This window comes from Aquarana catesbeiana, linkage group LG01, assembly GCF_042186555.1.
Source record: "Aquarana catesbeiana isolate 2022-GZ linkage group LG01, ASM4218655v1, whole genome shotgun sequence".
Classification (NCBI taxonomy): domain Eukaryota; kingdom Metazoa; phylum Chordata; class Amphibia; order Anura; family Ranidae; genus Aquarana; species Aquarana catesbeiana.
This window is the reverse complement of record NC_133324.1, coordinates 986,176,965-986,198,125: the sequence shown is the minus strand read 5'-3', so window position 1 is coordinate 986,198,125 and position 21,161 is coordinate 986,176,965. Positions and strand designations below refer to the sequence as shown.

Sequence of the window (21,161 nt, the reverse complement as noted above, 5' to 3'; positions counted from 1 at the left end):
AGTAAATACAATGTAACAGACTGTACAAACTTTTTTAACTGCGTGTTTAGCTGTGTTTGTCGTGTTTTTGCATGCAGAAATCTGCCTCCGGGGTGCCATTAATAATGAATGCAGTTTGATTGGCTGGAAAGTTCTTCAGAATAAAAAGATATTGATAGTTCTGTTGGTGGAGTAGAGAAGGATGGAATCTGTATTTCTTCATTATATCATACCGATCCCCCGTCTTCTCTCCTCTCAGGAATATCGGGGTTTCCTGCTGTCTCGGGGTCATTCCTCCGATGGTGGTGAAGCTGATAACCATTCTGGTGATCCTCATTGTCAAGTTCTCCGGCTTTGTAAAGAGAAGATCTTCATTAGCAGAGAGTCCACGCCAAAGACAGCCAGGTAATCCGGACACAGAAGACGTTTCTCTGAGTTCCCCTATAACAGGGTTTTATTACCTCTTGGTCTGACCAGTAGAGTTGTTCTATTTCCACTTCCTTTAACAGGGAGACAATGCTACAGAACAGAAGCAGGTGAGGATCCTCTACAATCTTCACAATGTTGGCTCTGACCTGCAAGACATTTTTTCCCTCCATTTGCCCTTTTCCTGTCCTCTCCGCCTTCCTCATCCTGAGTCCCTTGCCTATAAGTGTACAGGAAGTCCTGTCCGCCCATTTATTGGTTCCCCTCTCCATTAATGTGCTGAAATTGTTTTTTCTCCTCAGATAAAAAGATTATGAAATCGTCACACCGGACAAGGACCAACCTCTACCTAAAGGTGAGACCTCCATCGCTGCAACCAATCAGCAGCTGACTTTTCTTTGATAACAGGACAGTATAAAATGTAAGAAACCCTCTGATTGGCTATGTGGCCAAATGTAACTAAACTTGGTAGAGCAGAACTGTCTATGGCTTGTCTCCAGGACCGATATTCCGAGCCCCGGTGAAGAAGTAGCAGTGAACATTGCTGGTTTATGAGTTCAGGAAGGATTTGATTGCTCTGTTTTCTTGCAGTTCCTCATCAACTAAAAACCCATAGAAACCAATCACTCTGACCCGTGCCATGGCTGTCAGATCACCAGTCCGGGCCCGGTATTTACTGACACTTACATACCAATAAGAAGATTACAGAAGATTCTCATAGTGGTAGGTCAATGAGGTCCACAGATTGGGTGGAAAGTGTTCATGAAGGAGAACTCACACATATATATATATATATAAATATATATATAGATATATAGATAGATATATATATATATCTATATATATATTTATATATATATATATACAGTATATAGATATATATATAGATATATATATAGATCTATATATATATCTATATATAGATCTATATATATATATGAAAAAAACACTAACTAAAGACAACTTGGATACAATTGATGGTTTATTATAAATTCATGGTATACAAAAATACATTACCACTAGCGACCAGCTGCCATCATTATACTGTGGCAGGTCGGCACTTTCCCATGAGCCGTCGTAGCTATACGTCAGCTCCTTTTGAGTGGGATGGCAGGCACGCGCCCTCTGCACTGCAGGTATGCCGATGCTCGTGGCCAACAGTTGCGATGACCGCTGGCCACGAGCGATTTCAGGCACGTGAGGCAGAACAGGGACGTGTGTGTGTAAACACACAAATCCCTGTTCTGTGAGGAGAGACAGATCGTGAGTTCCTATCAGCTAGGAACCACGATCTGTCATCTCCTATAGTCAGTCCCCCCCCCCTACAGTTAGAACACACACTAGGGAACACAGTTAACCCCTTTATCGCCCCCTAGTGTTTAACCCTTTCCCTGCCAGTGACATTTATACAGTAATCAGTGCATTTTTATAGCACTGATCGCTGTATAATTATCAGCCATCCCAAAAATGTGTCAAAAGTGTCCGATGTGTCTGCCATAATGTCAAAGTCACGATAAAAATTGCAGATCGCCGCCATTACTAGTAAAAAAATAATAATAAAAATGCCATAAATCTATCACCTATTTTGTAGGCGCTATATATACTTTTGCGCAAACCAATCAATATACACTTATTGCAATTTTTATTACCAAAAATATGTAGAAGAACATGTATCGGCCTAAACTGAGGAAAAAATTATTTTTAAAAATTGGGGATATTTATTATAGCAAAAAATAGAGAGATGATCAAATACCACCAAAAGAAAGCTCTATTTGTGGGAAAAAGAGGACGTCAATTTTGTTTGGGTGCAACGCCGTGCGACCGCACGATTGTCCGTTAAAACAACACAGTGCCGTATCGCAAAAAATGCTCTGGTCATTGAGCAGCCAAATCTTCCGGGGCTGAAGTAGTTAAAAAGATATGCAGAAAATCGTACAGACATTTACAGTAAAGTGGTCATCCAAAAAATCCATATGATAAAAAAACACACGTACAGTTGTGCTCAAAAGTTTGCACACCCTGGCAGAAATTGTGAAATTTTGGCATTGATATTGAAAATAAGAGCCCCTAATTTTCCACTTCTTAATAAGGGATTAAACAGTACTGACTGGCATATTCAAGGCTTTGGATATCTTTTTATATCCTTTTCCATCTTTGTAAAGTTTCATTACTTTGTTACGCAGGTCTTTTGACTGTTCTTTTCGGCCTCCTCTTGGCTCAGCGTCTAGCCTGCTTAGTGCATCCATGTCCAAAAAGTTAGAGGGGTTTTTAAACTAGGTGATGGGGGGGAGGGTCCAGAGGTAGAGATAGTCAGCGCGGAAGATATTCCAGAGGGTAGTATTGGGGGCATTAGTGGTAGGTTAACCAAAGCACAAAAACACAAGGTGAGTATAGTAGCAAGTCCTAGTTGCAATCTCGAAACACCCAATACGAGGACAATATGCGACCGGTCTAAACTATGTGGCATGTTCACCAATGCCAGGAGCATGGCGGACAAGATGGGTGAACTAGAGATACTGTTGTACGAGGAGGATTTGGATTTTGTGGGAATTTCAGAGACCTGGTTCAACAGCTCTCATGATTGGCTGGCAAACATTCAAGGGTATACCCTATACCGCAAGGATAGAGAGGGTAAAAAAGGGGGAGGGGTATGCCTATATATCAAGAATAATGTACAAGTGAATGTGAGAGATGACATCACTGAGGGGGCTAGGGAGGAGGTGGAATCTTTATGGGTAGAGCTCCAAAGGGATGAAGCTAAGGGGAAAATAATACTGGGAGTATGCTATAGGCCCCCTAACCTGAGGGAGGAAGTGGAGACGGATCTCCTATCACAAATTGGATTAGCAGCAAGGATGGGAAGTGTTATCATAATGGGGGATTTTAATTATCCAGACATAGACTGGGTGGAGGGAACCGCGCATTCATTTAAGGCTCGCCAGTTCCCTAATGTCTTGCAGGATATTTTATTGGGAAGGGAATAAAAGGGAAAAGGGAAAGTTTAAAGGGAATACAAAGACACTGAATTTCATAAGAGCCAATTTCCCTCAACTACAAACCTTGCTAAAAGGCATAAACTGTGATAAAATATTAGGAACAAAGAATACGGAGGAGAGATGGGTTTGCTTTAAGAGCATATTAAATAAGGGCATTAGCCAATGTATCCCATTGGGTAATAAACTTAAAAGAGCGAACAAACATCCTGGATGGCTTAACTCCAATGTAAAAATGCATATAAAAGCAAAGGAGAAAGCCTACAAAAAATACAAGGTTGAGGGATCATCATCAGCATTCAGACTTTATAAAGAATGCAACAAGAAATGTAAGGGAATTAGGATGGCTAAGATAGAACATGAAAGACACATAGCGGAGGAGAGCAAAAAAAATCCCAAGAAATTCTTTAAGTATGTAAACAGTAAAAAAGGGAGGACAGACCATATTGGCCCCATAAAGAATGAGGAAGGACATCTGGTTACAAAGGATGGGGAGATGGCAAAGGTATTGAATTTATTCTTCTCCTCAGTCTTCACGAGGGAATCGGGGGGCTTCAGTAACCAAAACTGCAGTGTTTATCCTCAGGACACAACACAGGAAGCACCTCCATGGTTAACAGAGGACAGAATTAAAATTAGACTTGGGAAACTTAACATTAATAAATCAGCGGGACCAGATGGCTTGCATCCGAGGTACTTGGGGAACTCAGTCAAGGTAGTTGGGGAACTCAGACCATTGTTCCAAATTTTTACAGACAGTCTACTGACTGGAATGGTACCAGCTGATTGGAGAAAAGCCAATGTAGCACCAATATTTAAAAAGGGCCCAAAATACATCCCTGGGAATTACAGACCAGTTAGCCTAACATTAATAGTATGTAAACTCTTGGAGGGGATGATAAGAGACTATTTACAAGATTTTAGTAATAAGAACGATATCATTAGCAGTAATCAGCATGGATTCATGAAGAATCGTTCTTGCCAAACCAATCTATTAACCTTCTATGAGGAGGTGAGTTGCCATCTAGATAAAGGAAGGCCCGTAGACGTGGTGTATCTGGATTTTGAAAAAGTATTTGACACAGTTCCCCATAAACGTTTACTGTACAAAATAAGGTCCGTTGGCATGGACCATAGGGTGAGTACATGGATTGAAAACTGGCTACAAGGGCGTGTTCAGAGGGTGGTGATAAATGGGGAGTACTCAGAATGGTCAGGGGTGGGTAGTGGGGTTCCCCAGGGTTCTGTGCTGGGACCAATCCTATTTCATTTGTTCATAAACGACCTGGAGGATGGGATAAACAGTTCAATCTCTGTATTTGCAGACGATACTAAGCTAAGCAGGACAATAACTTCTCCGCAGGATGTGGAAATCTTGCAAAAAGATCTGAACAAATTAATGGGGTGGGCGACTACATGGCAAATGAGATTCAGTGTAGAAAAATGTAAAATAATGCATTTGGGTGGCAAAAATATGAATGCAATCTATACACTGGGGGGAGAACCTCTGGGGGAATCTAGGATGGAAAAGGACCTGGGGGTCCTAGTAGATGATAGGCTCAGCAATGGCATGCAATGCCAAGCTTCTGCTAACAAAGCAAACAGAATATTGGCATTAAAAAGGGGATCAACTCCAGAGATAAAAAGATAATTCTCCTGCTCTACAAGACTCTGGTCCGGCCGCACCTGGAGTATGCTGTCCAGTTCTGGGCACAAGTACTCAGGAAGGATGTACTGGAAATGGAGCAAGTACAAAGAAGGGCAACAAAGCTAATAAAGGGTCTGGAGGATATTAGTTATGAGGAAAAGTTGCGAGCACTGAACTTATTCTCTCTGGAGAAGAGACGCTTTAGAGGGGATATGATTTCAATATACAAATACCATACTGGTGACCCCACAATAGGGATAAAACTTTTTCGCAGAAGAGAGTTTAATAAGACTCGTGGCCACTCATTAAAATTAGAAGAAAAGAGGTTTAACCTTAAACTACGTAGAGGGTTCTTTACTGTAAGAGCGGCAAGGATGTGGAATTCCCTTCCACAGGTGGTGGTCTCAGCGGGGAGCATCGATAGTTTCAAGAAACTATTAGATAAGCTCCTGAATGACCGCAACATACAGGGATATACTATGTTAATGACTGGAATGGTACCACTGGATTGGTGTAGGGCCAATGTGGTGCCCATATTTAAAAAGGGAACAAAGTCTTTACCAAGTAACTATAGACCTGTTAGTGTAACTTCTCTAGTTGGGAAGATACTGGAGAGATTAATAAAAGACCACATAAACAAGTTCTTGCTGGAAAAAAATATTTTAAGCAACAGACATCATGGATTCATGAAAGACAGAAGTTGTCAAATAAACCTGATTCCTTTTTATGAGGAGGTAAGTAAAACCTTGGACAGAGGGGTCGTGGTGGATGTGGCATTCTTGGACAGAGGGGTGGCTGTGGATGTGGTATATTTGGACAGGGGGGTGGCTGTGGACATGGTATACTTGGACAGAGGGGTGGCTGTGGATGTGGTATATTTGGACAGAGGGGTGGCTGTGGACATGGTATACTTGGACAGAAGGGTGGCTGTGGACGTGGTATACTTGGACAGAGGGGCGGCTATGGACGTGGTATACTTGGACAGAGGGGCGGCTGTGGACGTGGTATACTTGGACAGAGGGGCGGCTGTGGACGTGGTATACTTGGACAGAGGGGTGGCTGTGGACGTGGTATACTTGGACAGAGGGGTGGCTGTGGATGAGGTATACTTGGACAGAGGGGCGGCTGTGGATGTGGTATACTTGGACAGAGTGGTGGCTGTGGACATGGTATACTTGGACAGAAGGGTGGCTGTGGACATGGTATACTTGGACAGAAGGGTGGCTGTGGACGTGGTATACTTGGACAGAGGGGCGGCTATGGACGTGGTATACTTGGACAGAGGGGCGGCTGTGGACGTGGTATACTTGGACAGAGGGGCGGCTGTGGACGTGGTATACTTGGACAGAAGGGTGGCTGTGGACATGGTATACTTGGACAGAAGGGTGGCTGTGGACGTGGTATACTTGGACAGAGGGGCGGCTATGGACGTGGTATACTTGGACAGAGGGGCGGCTGTGGACGTGGTATACTTGGACAGAGGGGCGGCTGTGGACGTGGTATACTTGGACAGAGGGGTGGCTGTGGACGTGGTATACTTGGACAGAGGGGTGGCTGTGGATGAGGTATACTTGGACAGAGGGGCGGCTGTGGACGTGGTATACTTGGACAGAGTGGTGGCTGTGGATATGGTATACTTGGACAGAGGGGTGGCTGTGGATGTGGTATACTTGGACAGAGTGGTGGCTGTGGATATGGTATACTTGGACAGAGGGGGGGCTGTGGACGTGGTATACTTGGACACAGTTCCCCACACGCGGCTCATGTGTAAGGTAAAGTCTACAGGCTTGGAAATATCTGTTTGTAAATGGATAGAAAACTGGCTAAAAGACAGAATTCAGAGAGTAGTGGTTAATGATTCTTACTCTGAATGGTCTAAGGTTATCAGTGGTGTACCCCAAGGTTCAATGCTGGGACCCTTACTTTTTAATACCTTTATAAATGATATCGGGTCTGGGATTAAAAGTACCATTTCTGTCTTTGCAGATGACACCAAGCTATGCAGTGGAATAACGTCCTTACAGGATGTCTCCAATTTACAAGCCGACCTCAATGCTCTGTCTAATTGGGCGTCTATGTGGCAAATGAGGTTTAATGTTAATAAATGTAAAGTTCTGCACTTGGGGGCTAAGAATATACATCATACATACTAGGGGGAGTACAACTGGGGGAATCAATGGTGGAGAAGGATCTGGGGGATTCATAGTGGAGAAGAATCTGGGGGTTTTGGTAGATCATAAGCTCAATAATAACATGCAATGCCAAGCTGCGGTTTCCAAAGCGAGCAAAGTCCTTTCTTGTATAAGAGAGATATGGACTCCAGAGAGAGAGACATCATCTGTACAAATCATTAGTAAGACCTCATATGGAATATGAAGTTCAATTTTGGGTTCCAGTTCTCAAAAAGGATATCGGGAACTGGAGAAAGTGCAGAGAAGGGCAACCAAACTGATAAGAGGGATGGAGGAGCTCAGCTATGAGGAAAGATTAGAGGAACTGAATGTGTTCACTCTTGAGAAGAGGGGAATAAGGGGGGATATGATCTCCATGTATAAATATATAAGGGGTCCGTATAGTGAACTTGGTGTTGAGTTATTCATTTTACGGTCTTCACAGAGGACAGGGGGGCATTCTTTATGCCTAGAGGAAAAGAGATTTCATCTCCAAATATGGAAAGGTTTCTTCACAGTAAGAGCTGTGAAAATGTGGAATAGACTCCCTCCAGAGGTGGTTCTGGCCAGCTCAGTAGATTGCTTTAAGAAAGGTCTGGATTCTTTCCTAAATGTACATAATATAACTGGGTACTGACATTTATAGGTAAAGTTGATCCAGGGAAAATCCGATTGCCTCTCGGGGGGTCAGGAAGGAATTTTTTCCCCTGCTGTAGCAAATTGGATCATGCTTCGCTGGGGTTTTTCACCTTCCTCTGGATCAACTCTGGGTATAGGATTGGGTAATGGGATTGTACTATATTATTTTTTATTTATTTATTTATGTTTATGGTTGAACTAGATGGACTTGTGTCTTTTTTCAACCTGACTAACTATGTAACTATGTATGTAACTATGAGGAGCCGAGACAAAAGTCTAGCCCGGGGTTGAGGCAGGAATCTTCTGCTGAAATTTGGCCTAAGGGGATGACAGCTGAGGGGAAAATACAAGACCCCAGGTGCAATTGATGAAGTATATAAACACATATGGACCAGATATTCTAGAAGAAAAAAGAGCATTTGAGTGTATTACACGACAGAGTAATGAATGGATGAGTCTCATATTGTGTTCAGTGAATACAGGTAAATTGGTGAAAGTGGAAAGTGAGCATCCATGTAGGCCAATAAGTAATAGGGTAAAATGTGAAAAGAAAAAAACAAAATAAAAAAGACTCAAACCATATAGCTGGGTGCCAAAACAACAAAGTGAAAAAAAGTGTTGGGTAAAACATAAGTGAAAAAGAAATCCAGAAAACAAAGTGGGGGACATGTGAAAAGAACTGTCAGGGTCATACCTGTAATTAATAGCAAGTGTTGAATGTAGATCCCAATAACCACCTTAAAAAAGGGACAATATGCAAAATGAGGTCCCGGATAGCCCCGGCTAAATACCCCCACAGCCGTGGGCGGACCCTTCCAACGCCACGCGGAGGCTAAGAAATGGGGGCCATGGAGTGATCCTGCATCCGATGCGACCCCCCGGAAAACGGGTCAGAATGGCCCACCTTGTGTCATCAGATGGAAACCATCGCCCTGACGACGCGATGATGAAACAGCCATTTGTCGAGCGTCGGAAGCATGACGCAGATGCGCAGCGTGGCCCCACCCACCCACAACCCGGATATAAACAGAGACGGGAGGGGAGGGAGGTAACAAACCGTGCGAGTCCCGGCAGACCCTCCCACCCCCCCCACCCATGGCAAGGAGTAACAGAAGGCATGCAGAAGAAAAAATAAAAACAAGTAACAAAAATGTAATAAATTATTAGATAGAGCTCATTATCACATTATTATTACATTATATGTAGTAGACAAGTGCGCCGTCAATAAATTTGTTTTGTTTCATTCCATTCCGTTTCATATTAGAATTAATTCGTATTTTGTAATTCGTGTCCGAAATTTCGTACGAAATACAAATTTTCGTTACCTTTTGGTAACAATTACGAACGTTCGTTATGATGAATTTATCATTATGAGGGGCTCCCACCATCCCTGTGCTGTGCTGACTTCCTGGGTTTTTAACTTTTAGGTTCGTTAACTTTTCGTAACAATTACGAATGTCCGTTAGGAATTTGGATGCGAAATTCGTAAACGAAATTTCGTATTACGTACAAAAATTTGTAGCACAGCAATTCGTATTTCGGATCCTCCCGAATGTACGAATTTACGGAAATTCGTACGAACTTTCGATTCGTATGAAACTAATCGCACATGTCTAATATATAGAGCTCAGCTCAGGATGGAAAAGATTCTCATGATATATAGACAACCATAACATGACCTTCACCATGGACTCACCCAGATACTACTACAACATTGTAAACAAAACCAAATTGAATTTGTAAGTCACAAAGAGAATCTTTTCAACTGTTTTTCTTATTTTAATAAAGATTTCATATAAAACATATAAAACAGATGATTCAGAGTGTCCATCTATCAGGAGATCCTCCCCCTCTGCCCTATCATTCAGACAAACAATATATCTGCTTATTGTACACGGTGGTGTATTTTGGTTTTGTGGTGCCCTAAGCAAGACTAAGATAGGGCGCCCCCCTCTTCCCAATCTGTGGCACCCCAGCCACGGTATACCATTCTTGTTTCAGAATCTCATGAGGAAGATGCAGCCATTCACAAATGAACAGCTGCGGCTTCCTCATCAGTCCCTAAAACATGATTCATCCAAGTGCCACATATCTGGTCAATCGGGTAGAGGATGGGGTCAGAGAGACATAGGACGGGGTCATCAGGGTAGAGGATGGAGTCAGAAGGACATAGGATGGGGTCATCAGGGTAGAGGATGGGGTCAGAAGGACATAGGATGGGGTCATCAGGGTAGAAGATGGGGTCAGTGGGGCAGAGAATGGGGTCAGTAGTGCAGAGGATCATGTGGTCAATCGGGTAGAGGATGGGGTCAGAAGGACATAGGACGGGGTCATCAGAGTAGAGGATGCGGTCAGAAGGACATAGGACGGGGTCATCAGGGTAGAGGATGGGGTCAGAAGGACATAGGACAGAGTAATCAGGGTAGAGGATGGGTTCAGTGGGGCAGAGAATGGGGTCAGTAGTGCAGAGGATCATGTGGTCAATTGGGTAGAGGATGGGGTCAGAAGGACATAGGATGGGGTCGTCAGGGCAGATGACGGGGTCAGCAGAGTATAGGACAGGGGTCAGTAGGGCAAAGTATGGGGTCAGCAGGGCATAGGACAAAGGCCAGTGGGGCAAAGGATGGGGTCCCTGCTGACAGGGCTCTCAGCAAAGCTGCTCCTTCCCACACTGCACACAGCTGAGGTTGGATTCTTTTACAGACACAGCCTCCATCTGTGTAGCTGGCTGTTGCAGCTCTGCTGCCTTTCCAATATGAGGATTTCACAGATTAGAACTGCAACAGCCAGCACCACATAGTGCAGATGGAGGTTTTATCTGTACAAGAATCCAATCTCGGCTGTGTGCAGTGCAGGTAGGAGCAGCTCTGCTTTATGTCCTGTGTGAGTACAGTAGGATAATAGGGGGGGACTTACCAATCCCAGCATGGGGGGGGCGCACCACCCTCTAGATCCAGCTGTCCTCAACGCCACTTCAGTGTGGTGCCCCCCGAGACTGCCCATAGGGGAAGTCCTGGTGGGAGATAGCAGCAGAGAAGCCGATCAGCAGGCAGTGCCAGTGCAAGATGCAGAGCACCTGGCACACCATGACTGAGGATCGGCACTGCACTGAGCCGTGACCTCTGGACCCCCTGTGGCAGAGAGAGCAGTCAGGGGGACAGGGGCTGACAATCAAAGGCAGGCACATGGACACTGGCAGAGGACTGAGCTGTCCTGACTGTTTAGGAGCAGAGGTGGCACTTTAATCAGGCAAATTAGGCAGAAGTGAGGCCTAATTAAAGAGCTGCTCCTGCCCATCTGCCTGGAGGGTGGCTTCGCCCCCCCCCCCTGGACAATACACCTTCTGTTGCCTCACGGTAGATACGCCCCTGATTGTGCACAATGTATATCAATGCAAAATGTCACAGAAAGATTCACAGATGGCTAGAAGATAACTTTGTTTCATGAATCAAAAGTCCACTTCCATGGGAGTATATAGGAAGTACTGGTGGGACAATTTTGGAATCCCTGCCATGGCATTCACAGAATTTCTGCCAGTACGTCCAATGATACTCACATAATCCCTGCCAGGACTTTCAGAATCTCTGCCAGGATTTCTACTGGCACTTGCAGACACTCTGCCTGTAGGGACTTCAGAAACCCTGCCAGTAGATCCAATAGTGCTTGCAGAATCCCTGATAGGACTTTCAGAGTGTGCTGGAATAGTGCTTGGTGTGTTCTCTGACCCAAAGTGTTTTTAAGGTCCAGCCTTTAGAGTGGCTGATACTGTGTCTGCTCACCAGATACACTTTGTTGCAAGTGTTATAATACTTACTGTACATATGATATTGACTTGACCATTGCAGACTTTGGCTAAGATTACTACTCTGCCTGCTGCCTGCCAAAACCCATGTCTAGACTTGATTACTCTTCTGTCTGTCAAGACCCCTGCATGGACTTGTCTTCTCTTATGTCTGCTGCCTACCGATACCCCTGCATGGACTAATTTGTCTTTTGCCTGCTTCATGCAAAGGCCCCTGCCTAAAGTTGCCTACTCTTCTGCCTGCATCTTGTCAAAACCTCTCCCTGAACCTGAATAATATTCTGCCTGCTGCCTGTCAAGACCTCTACCTAGACTTGACTACCCCTCTGTCTGCTTTCTGCCAAGACTCCTGCCTGCACCTCATTACTCTTCTGCCTGTTTTCCTGCCAAGACCCCTGCTTAGACCTGACTATTTTTTTGCCTGCTGCTTGCCAATACTCCTGCCTAGACCTGACTATTGTTTTGCCTGCCACCTGCCAAGACTCCTGCCTGGACCTGTCAAGACCCCTGCCTGGACCTGACTGCTTTTCTGCCTGCTGACTCCCGCAACTCCTGCCTGTACCTGACAGATCTTCTGCCCGCTGCGTGCCAAGACCCATGTCTAGACTTGACTACTCTTTTGCCTGTCAAGACCCCTGCATGGACCTGACTACTCTTCTGTCTGCTGCCAACCACGACCCCTACCTGGATCTAATTCATCTTTTGCCTGCTTCTTGCAAAGGCCCCTGCCTAAAGCGGATAACTCTTCTGCCTGTTTTTTGTCAAGACCCTTCCCTGAACCTAATCTGCCTGCTGCCTGCCAAGACTTCTGCCTCAACTTGACTACCCTTCTGTCTGCTTTTTGCCAAGACCCCTGCCTGCACCTCACTACTCTTCTGCCTGTTTCCTGCCAAGACCCCTGCTTGGACCTGACTATTCTTCTGCCTGCTGACTGCCAAGACTCATTCCTGTACCTGACTATTCTTCTGCCTGCCAAGACTCCTGCCTGGACCTGACTATTCTTCTGCCTGTCAAGACTCCTGCCTGGACCTGACTGCTCTTCTTCCTACTGCCTCCCAAGACTCCTGCCTGGACCTGACTGCTCTTCTGCCTACTGCCTCCCAAGACTCCTGCCTGGACCTGACTATTCCTCTGCCTGCTGCCTGCCAAGACTCCTGCCTGGACCTGACTATTCTTTTGCCTGCTGCCTGCCGCTTGCAAGACTCCTGCTTGGACCTGACTATTCTTCTGCCTGCCATCTGCCAAAACCCTTTCCTGGAGATTATTATCTCTATATCTACATATGTGTGCTGGAATAACATGTACACTGCCAGAGTTCTATCTTCTCTCTACGAGTCTCAGGATTTTATTATCATTATTTTCAGGTGAGAGAAGATCAGAAGATCACCACGGGCACAGAAGATGACCCGGAGCTGTTCTATCATAATATGGAGGTGACCCCATCCTGAGATGTTTACGTGTCTCCTTACGTAGAGCCAATTGTCTGTCACCAATGGATGTCACTTATCTGTTATCACCGGGGAGGGAAAATGGCTAATTGGGCCCAATTTGTACATTTTCACTTAGGGGTGTACTGACTTTTGTTGCCAGCGGTTTAGACATTAATGGCTGTGTGTTGAGTTATTTTGAGGGGACAGCAAATTTACACTGTTATACAAGCTGTACACTCACTACTTTACATTGTAGACAAGTGTCATTTCTTCAGTGTTGTCACATGAAAAGATAGAAGAAAAGATTTACACAAATGTGACTGAGGGGTGTACTCACTTTTGTGAGATACTGTACTAACCCTTTCATTGTCCAGCCTGCCACAAAGAAATGGAAGGGAGACTTTGGCTGCTACAGGCAACACAGACAGTTCTCTTTGCTGTGATAAGCTTCTTCCTGACAGAGTATCTCTCTTATTCTACATATGTGTGCTAGAATAACATGTACACTGCCAGAGTTCTATCTCCTCTCTACGAGTCTCAGGATTTTATCATCATTATTTCCAGGTGAGAGAAGATCAGAAGATCACCACGGGCTCAGAAGATGATCCGGAGCTGATCTATGATGATATGGAGGTGACCCCATCCTGAGATGTTTATGTGTCTCCTTACGTAGAGCCAATCGTCTGTCACCGATGGATGTCACTCATCTGTTATCAACGGATGTCACTTATTTGTCACCAATGGTTGTTACTCGTCTGTCACCGATGGATGTCACTCGTCTGTCACCGATGGATGTCACTCGTTTGTCACCGATGGATGTCACTTGTCTGTCACCCATGGTTGTCACTCGTCTGTCACCGATGGATGTCACTTGTCTGTCACCCATGGTTGTCACTCGCCTGTCACCGATGGATGTCACTTGTCTGTCACCCATGGTTGTCACTCGTCTGTCACCGATGGATGTCACTTGTCTGTCACCCATGGTTGTCACTCGCCTGTCACCGATGGATGTCACTTGTCTGTCACCCATGGTTGTCACTCGTCTGTCACCGATGGATGTCACTTGTCTGTCACCCATGGTTGTCACTCGTTTGTCACCGATGGATGTCACTTGTCTGTCACCCATGGTTGTCACTCGTCTGTCACTGATGGATGTCACTTGTCTGTCACCCATGGTTGTCACTCGTCTGTCACCGATGGATGTCACTTGTCTGTCACCCATGGTTGTCACTCGTCTGTCACCGATGGATGTCACTCGTCTGTCACCGATGGATGTCACTCGTCTATCACTGATGGATGTCACTCATCTGTTATCAACAGATGTCACTTATTTGTCACCGATGGATACCACTTATTTGTCACCGATTGATGTCATCACTGTGTTGCTTCATTCAAAGTCCCAACTCCTTGCCCCCCATTTCATTTAGATAGGGATGGAGGCAACCGACCTTACCAGGTCACTGCCTCATTTAAAGTCCCTTTTTTCATTCATACAGCGATGGAAGCACATAGTCTCTTTCTAGTTAGGTCTGATTATTTAAAATTTTTATTTTATAATACTTAATTAACTTGCCTATTGCCTTCTCCCTCCTGGGTTAATCCCCCCCAGGATGGGGCTGCCATCTCCCATCCCATTATTAGATATAGCTATCTCTGTCACAAGTAGAGTTGCCACCTCATCCCTTTAAACCCGAACACCTTTGAATTCCACAGGTTCTGAGGCTAATTAAATGCAGATAAGGCACCAAGTGAGTTTAATTACCACCTTAATCAGCCACAGAACCTGTATAATTAATATGTGTTCGGGTTTAAAGGGATGAGGTGGCAACCATAGTCACAAGTGCGGTGCATTGCCCAGGTAGGAGCTTCGGCTCCATCATTTCCTGGAGCTGCGATGAGCCCCGCAGGCCTTCCTCCTCCCCCTCCTTACAGGGTGGGTGGACGTTCCTGCACCGTGCATCAATGTCACGCTACCAGCGACAGAGTTGTGGCCCCCCCATGGCTGTTTCTATCAAGTGGCTACATGGAGGGATGACATTGGCGCCGGTTTTGGGCGGCTTGTCCACCCAGTTGCAGGCGCCTCCCCTCCACAATTACCCGCCAGCGTGACGCTGGTGGGCGTGGTGGCTGTGCCCTTATAGGCTTCACCCGGGGTGGCTGTTTCACAATGGTGGTGTTATCTGTTCACACTGGTTTACTCCTATGTATTGATCTGGACTTTAGGGTTCAATGCACTAGTCTCAGGTAAATTGTCACTCATTTTTATCACCAGTTTTTATTGGCACATTTAGGTTGATTCTTATCTCTTTTGCCTGCTTCATGCAAAGGCCCCTGCCTAAAGTTGGCTACTCTTCTGCCTGCATTTTGTCAAAACCCCTCCCTGAACCTGAAGAAAATTCTGCCTGTTGTCTCCCCCTAGCTAGACTTGACCCCTACCTAGACTTGACTACTCTTCTGTCTGCTACCTGCCAAGACTCCTGCCTGCACCTCACTACTCTTGTGCCTGTTTTCCTACCAAGACCCCTGCTTAGACCTGACTATTTTTTTGCCTGCTGCCTGCCAATTCTCCTGCCTGGACCTGACTATTCTTCTGCCTGCCATCTGCCAAGACCTTTGCCTGGACCTGACTGCTCTTCTGCCTGCTGCCTCCCGCAAACTCCTGTCTGGACCTGACTATTCTTCTGCCTGTTGCCTCCCGCAACTCCTGCCTTGACTTGACTGCTCTTCTGCCCGATGCGTGCCAAGACCCATGTCTAGACTTGACTACTCTTTTGCCTGTCAAGACCCCTGCATAGACCTGCCTATTCTTCTGTCTGCTCCCTGTCAAGACCCCTGCATGGACCTGACTACTCTTCTGTCTGCTGCCTGCCAGGACCCCTGCCTGGATCTAATTCATTTTTTGCCTGCTTCATGTAAAGGCCCCTGCCTAAAGTGGACTACTCTTCTGCCTGCTTTTTGTCAAGACTCTTCCCTGAACCTAATCTGCCTGCTGCCTGCCAAGACCCCTGCCTCAACTTGACTACTCTTCTGTCTGCTTTTTTGCCAAGGCCCCTGCCTGCACCTCGCTACTCTTCTGCTTGCTTCCTGCCAAGACCCCTGCCTGGACCTGTCTATTCTTCTGCCTGCTGCCTGCCAACACTCATTCCTGTACCTGACTATTCTTCTGCCTGCCAAGACTCATGCCTGGACCTGACTGCTCTTCTGCCTACTGCCTCCCAAGACTCCTGCCTGGACCTGACTATTCTTTTGCCTGCCAAGACTCCTGCCTGGACCTGACTGCTCTTCTGCCTACTGCGTTCCAAGACTCCTGCCTGGACCTGACTATTCTTTTGCCTGCTGCCTGCCGCCTGCAAGACTCCTGCTTGGACCTGACTATTCTTCTGCCTGCCACCTGCCAAAACCCTTTCCTGGAGCTGACTGCTCTTCTGCCTGGTGCCTGCCAAGACACCTGCCTGGAGAGACTGGAGAACATATGAGAGAGTCAGCAGCTCCCCTGCTGGCTGGATATTACTATGTATATTATTGGTGAACAATATATATAAGATAAGATATATATGTGCACTATACAGTATCTCACAAAAGAGAGTACACCCCTCAGTCACTTTTTTGTAAATCTTTTCTTCTATCTTTTCATGTGACAACACTGAAGAAATGACACTTGTCTACAATGTAAAGTAGTGAGTGTACAGCTTGTATAACAGTGTAAATTTGCTGTCCCTTCAAAATAACTCAACACACAGCCATTAATGTCTAAACTGCTGGCAACAAAAGTGAGTACACCCCTAAGTGAAAATCTCCAAACTGGGCCCAAAGTTTCAATATTTTGTGTGGCCACCATTATTTTCCAGCACTGTCTTAACCCTCTTGGGCATGGAGTTCCCCAGAGCTTTACAGATTGCTACTGCAGTTCTCTTCCACTCCTCTATTATGACATCACAGAGCTGGTGGATGTTAGAGACCTTGTGCTCCTCCACCTTCCGTTTGAGGATGCCCCATAGATGCTCAATAGGGTTTAGGTCTGGAGACATGCTTGGCCAGTCCATCACCTTTACCCTCAGCTTCTTTAGCAAGGCAGTGGTGATCTTGGAGGTGTGTTTGGGGTTGTTATCATGTTGGAATACTGCCCTGCGACCCAGTCTCCGAAGGGAGGGGATCATGCTCTGCTTCAGTATGTCACAGTACATGTTGGCATTCATGGTTCCCTCAATGAACTGTAGCTCCCCAGTGCCGGCAGCACTCATGCAGCCCCAGACCATGACACTCCCACCACCATGCTTGACTGTAGGTAAGACACACTTGTCTTTGTCCTCCTCACCTGGTTGCCGCCACACACGCTTGTCACCATCTGAACCAAATAAGTTTATCTTGGTCTCATCAGACCACAGGACATGGTTCCAGTAATCCATGTCCTTAGTCTGCCTTTCTTCAGCAAACTGTTTGCGGGCTTTCTTGTGTATCATCTTTAGAAGAGGCTTACTTCTGGGACAACAGCCATGCAGACCAATATGATGCAGTGTGCGGCATATGGTCTGAGCACTGACAGGCTGACCCCCCCACCCCTACAACCTCTGCAGCAATGCTGGCAGCACTCATACCTCTATTTCCCAAAGACAACCTCTGGATATGATGCTGAGCACGTGACCTCAACTTCTTTGGTGGACCATGGCGAGGTCTGTACTGAGTGGAACCTGTCCTGTTATACCGCTGTATGGTCTTGGCGACCTTCTTCTTATAGCCTAGGCCATCTTTATGAAGAGCAACAATTTTTTTTTTTCAGATACTCAGAGAGTTCTTTGCCATGAGGTGCCATGTTGAACTTCCAGTGACCAGTATGAGAGAGTGAGAGCGATAACACCAAATTTAACACACCTGCTCCCAATTCACACCTGAGACCTTGTAACACTAACGAGTCACATGACACCGGGGAGGGAAATGGATAAATGGGCCCAATTTGGACATTTTCACTTAGGGGTGTACTGACTTTTGTTGCCAGCGGTTTAGACATTAATGGCTGTGTGTTGAGTTATTTTGAGGGGACAGCAAATTTACACTGTTATACAAGCTGTACACTCACTACTTTACATTGTAGCAAAGTGTCATTTCTTCAGTGTTGTCACATGAAAAGATAGAAGAAAAGATTTACACAAATGTGACTGAGGGGTGTACTCACTTTTGTGAGATACTGTACTAACCCTTTCATTGTCCAGCCTGCCACAAAGAAATGGAAGGGAGACTTTGGCTGCTACAGGCAACACAGACCGTTCTCTGTGCTGTGATAAGCTTCTTCTTTACAGAGTTTCTCTCTTATTCTACATATGTGTGCTAGAATAACATGTACACTACCAGAGTTCTATCTCCTCTCTACGAGTCTCAGGATTTTATCATCATTATTTCCAGGTGAGAGAAGATCAGAAGATCACCACGGGCTCAGAAGATGATCCAGGGCTGATCTATGGGAATATGGAGGTGACCCTATCCTGAGATGTTTACGTGTCTCCTTGCGTAGAGCCAATTGTCTGTCACCAATGGATGTCACTCATCTGTCACCGATGGATGTCACTTATCTGTCACCGATGGATGTCAATCCTCTGTCATCGATGGATGTCACTCATCTGTCACCAATGGATGTTGCTCCTCTGTCACCAATGGATGTCACTTATCTGTCACCAATGGATGTCACCCATCTGTCACCGATTGATGTCATCACTGTGTTGCTTCATTCAAAGTCCCAGCTCCTTGCCCCCCATTTGATTTAGATAGGGATGGAGGCAACCAACCTTACCAGGTCACTGCCTCATTTAAAGTCCCTTTTTTTTCATTCATACAGCGATGGAAGCACAGAGTCTCTTATTTTATATTACTTCTTTAACTTGCCAATTGCCTTCTCTCTCTTTTGGGTTAACCCCCCCAGGATGGGGCTGCCATCTCCCATCCTTTTATTAGATATAGCTATCTCTGTCATAAGTGCGATGCATTGCCCAGGTAGGAGCTTCGGCTCCATCATTTCCGGGAGCTGCAAAGAGTCCCACAGGCCTTCCTCCTCCCCTTCTTTCCAGGGTAGGTGGACGTCCCTCCGCCGCGCATCGACGTCACGCTACCAGCGGCAGAGTTGTGGTGCCCCCCCCCCCCTGCGGCTGTTTCAATCAAGTGGCTAAATGGAAGGATAACATTGGCACCGGTTTTGGGCGGCTTGTGAAGATTTTTAAAATGAAATTCTGGGACATATTTTTTTTTTATTGGCAAATGGTAAACAATTTTATAAGCATATTTTCCCTTAAATGATATTTGCCGTGTATGTGTTTATGGAATGATTGTATGCAAACATCTCCAGGCCTCCTGTGTTCAGTGTGAGCTGGGTGACAGTAAGCGGACTATTTCTTCATTTTCGGGTTTAGGCGTATTCATATTGAAGAGGCGGGGCTTCAACTGTGTAGCGTGCTGTGGCGGATGAATCCTCCTAAACCCGAAAACAAACCCGAAAGCAAACAAATAGTCCCCCTACTGTCCCTCTGCCCCCACTGAGCACAGGGGGCCCGTAGACGTTTGTTTTGTAAAAAAGCTACAGCGCGGAGGGTTAGCTTATAGGTGGACAGGATTTGGGAGTCCCTGCCCGCTCTCTACCTCTGGGCCCCCCTGCTGAAATGACAGACCCGGGGACAGACGGGCTTCGGGGACAGGGTCCTCAATCCAGGGGACTGTCCGCGGAAACTGGGAATGTCTGGTCACCATACCTTAGGGGATCTCTGGCTCTTAGTGCCACACTTCTATCATTGTTGTGGAATTTTTTATTAATGTATGTTGTCAGATGTCCCCCAATGTCAGTTTTTCTGTAATACGCTCATGTGAGGGTATTCGCACATACAGACGCTGGAGGAAGACCATTGGATGCGAAAACCTTCCTGTGGTCACAGCAGATCTGTTTTTTTAAGGATGTTTGTTTATGCCTCACCAAGGGACTGGCACTTCATGGCGATCGCATTTATAACTCCTAAGTAAGCAGATCTGCGTACATGGGAACCATAGCATAACCATACAAAATTATGGCCCACTGAGCCATGATAGAGTACGGCTCGCGTCATTGGTAGCAGTGGGAGTGTGCCATGTAAGTAATGTTTAAATTGTGAGACACTTTGTGTCTCGCAAAGACGCTTGCCGCATGGCCCTGCACACGACCATCACACGTCGCTACTGCATTTCTATTTGATTTTATACATGTGTGTGATTGGTTCTTTTGAAAGAATACAAGTGTCTGATTGGCTGATTCTGAAGCCATCTCCTTCCTTTGTTATTCATGTTTATATCATAAATAAAAGGAGCTTTCTATTCTCTGGAGGATTCTGCTGAGCTCAACATGATACCAGCATCTGTGTCTGTCTTACTTGGAGACATACAAGCGCGCTTTCCCGGCATTATACGAGAGAGCTGTTTTTGTGCTTTTAAGCGTAAAGAAATTATTTGCTTATAGGGAGAAGCTTAAAATTTCCCTGACAATCATGCAGGTATATTTTGTAAATATTAGAGAGAGTGGAGTCTATGCAATTTTATTTATAGTCTATTTATTTTATACCTTTTTCTCCTTGGCAGGGTCAGACCATTAGAATTTATCTCCATCATATTACATTCATCTAATTCACGTGCATGCTCCTGAAGAGTGGATAAATCCACAAAATGCATAGAGCTATTATATGCCGTGTTCTCATGTATTACATGTTTTACTGGATATATATTTTTTTAGTATATGTATTACCAATTGTTTGCAATCATGTGGCTAACTGCCCTTAATGTATGTACATTGATCTTTAGGAATTGTATTGGACATTATATGGTGTGTCTTTTATGATTACTATTATCTATTACTATACTGATTTCCAATAAAATTGTACTTGTTACCTACGTGCTTCACTCAAAGTCCCAGCTACTTGCCCCCGCTGTTTTAATTTAGATAGGGATGGGGGCAACCGACCTCACCAGGTCACCGCCTCATTTAAAGTCTCAAGTGTTCTCCCCTTTTCTTCAGTCATCACTCTGTTATATTTGTTTGGGATTTTGTTATGTTTTGTAGGTTCTTGTTTC

At 45.4% G+C, this 21,161-nt stretch overlaps 1 protein-coding gene across 1 annotated transcript in view; it reads left to right on the top strand.

Annotated features, from left to right (window-relative positions):
- Window positions 1–20,875, top strand: part of LOC141127184 (uncharacterized) — a 59,120-nt gene extending 38,245 nt beyond the window's left edge. The window contains exons 6-10 of the mRNA XM_073613420.1: window positions 239–384; window positions 708–760; window positions 13,023–13,091; window positions 13,653–13,721; window positions 18,486–20,875. Of these exons, the coding sequence (XP_073469521.1) occupies window positions 239–384; window positions 708–760; window positions 13,023–13,091; window positions 13,653–13,721; window positions 18,486–18,569 (421 nt within the window). The 3' untranslated portion in view covers window positions 18,570–20,875. The remainder of the gene's footprint in view (window positions 1–238; window positions 385–707; window positions 761–13,022; window positions 13,092–13,652; window positions 13,722–18,485) is intronic.
- Window positions 20,876–21,161: the final 286 nt, after the last annotated feature.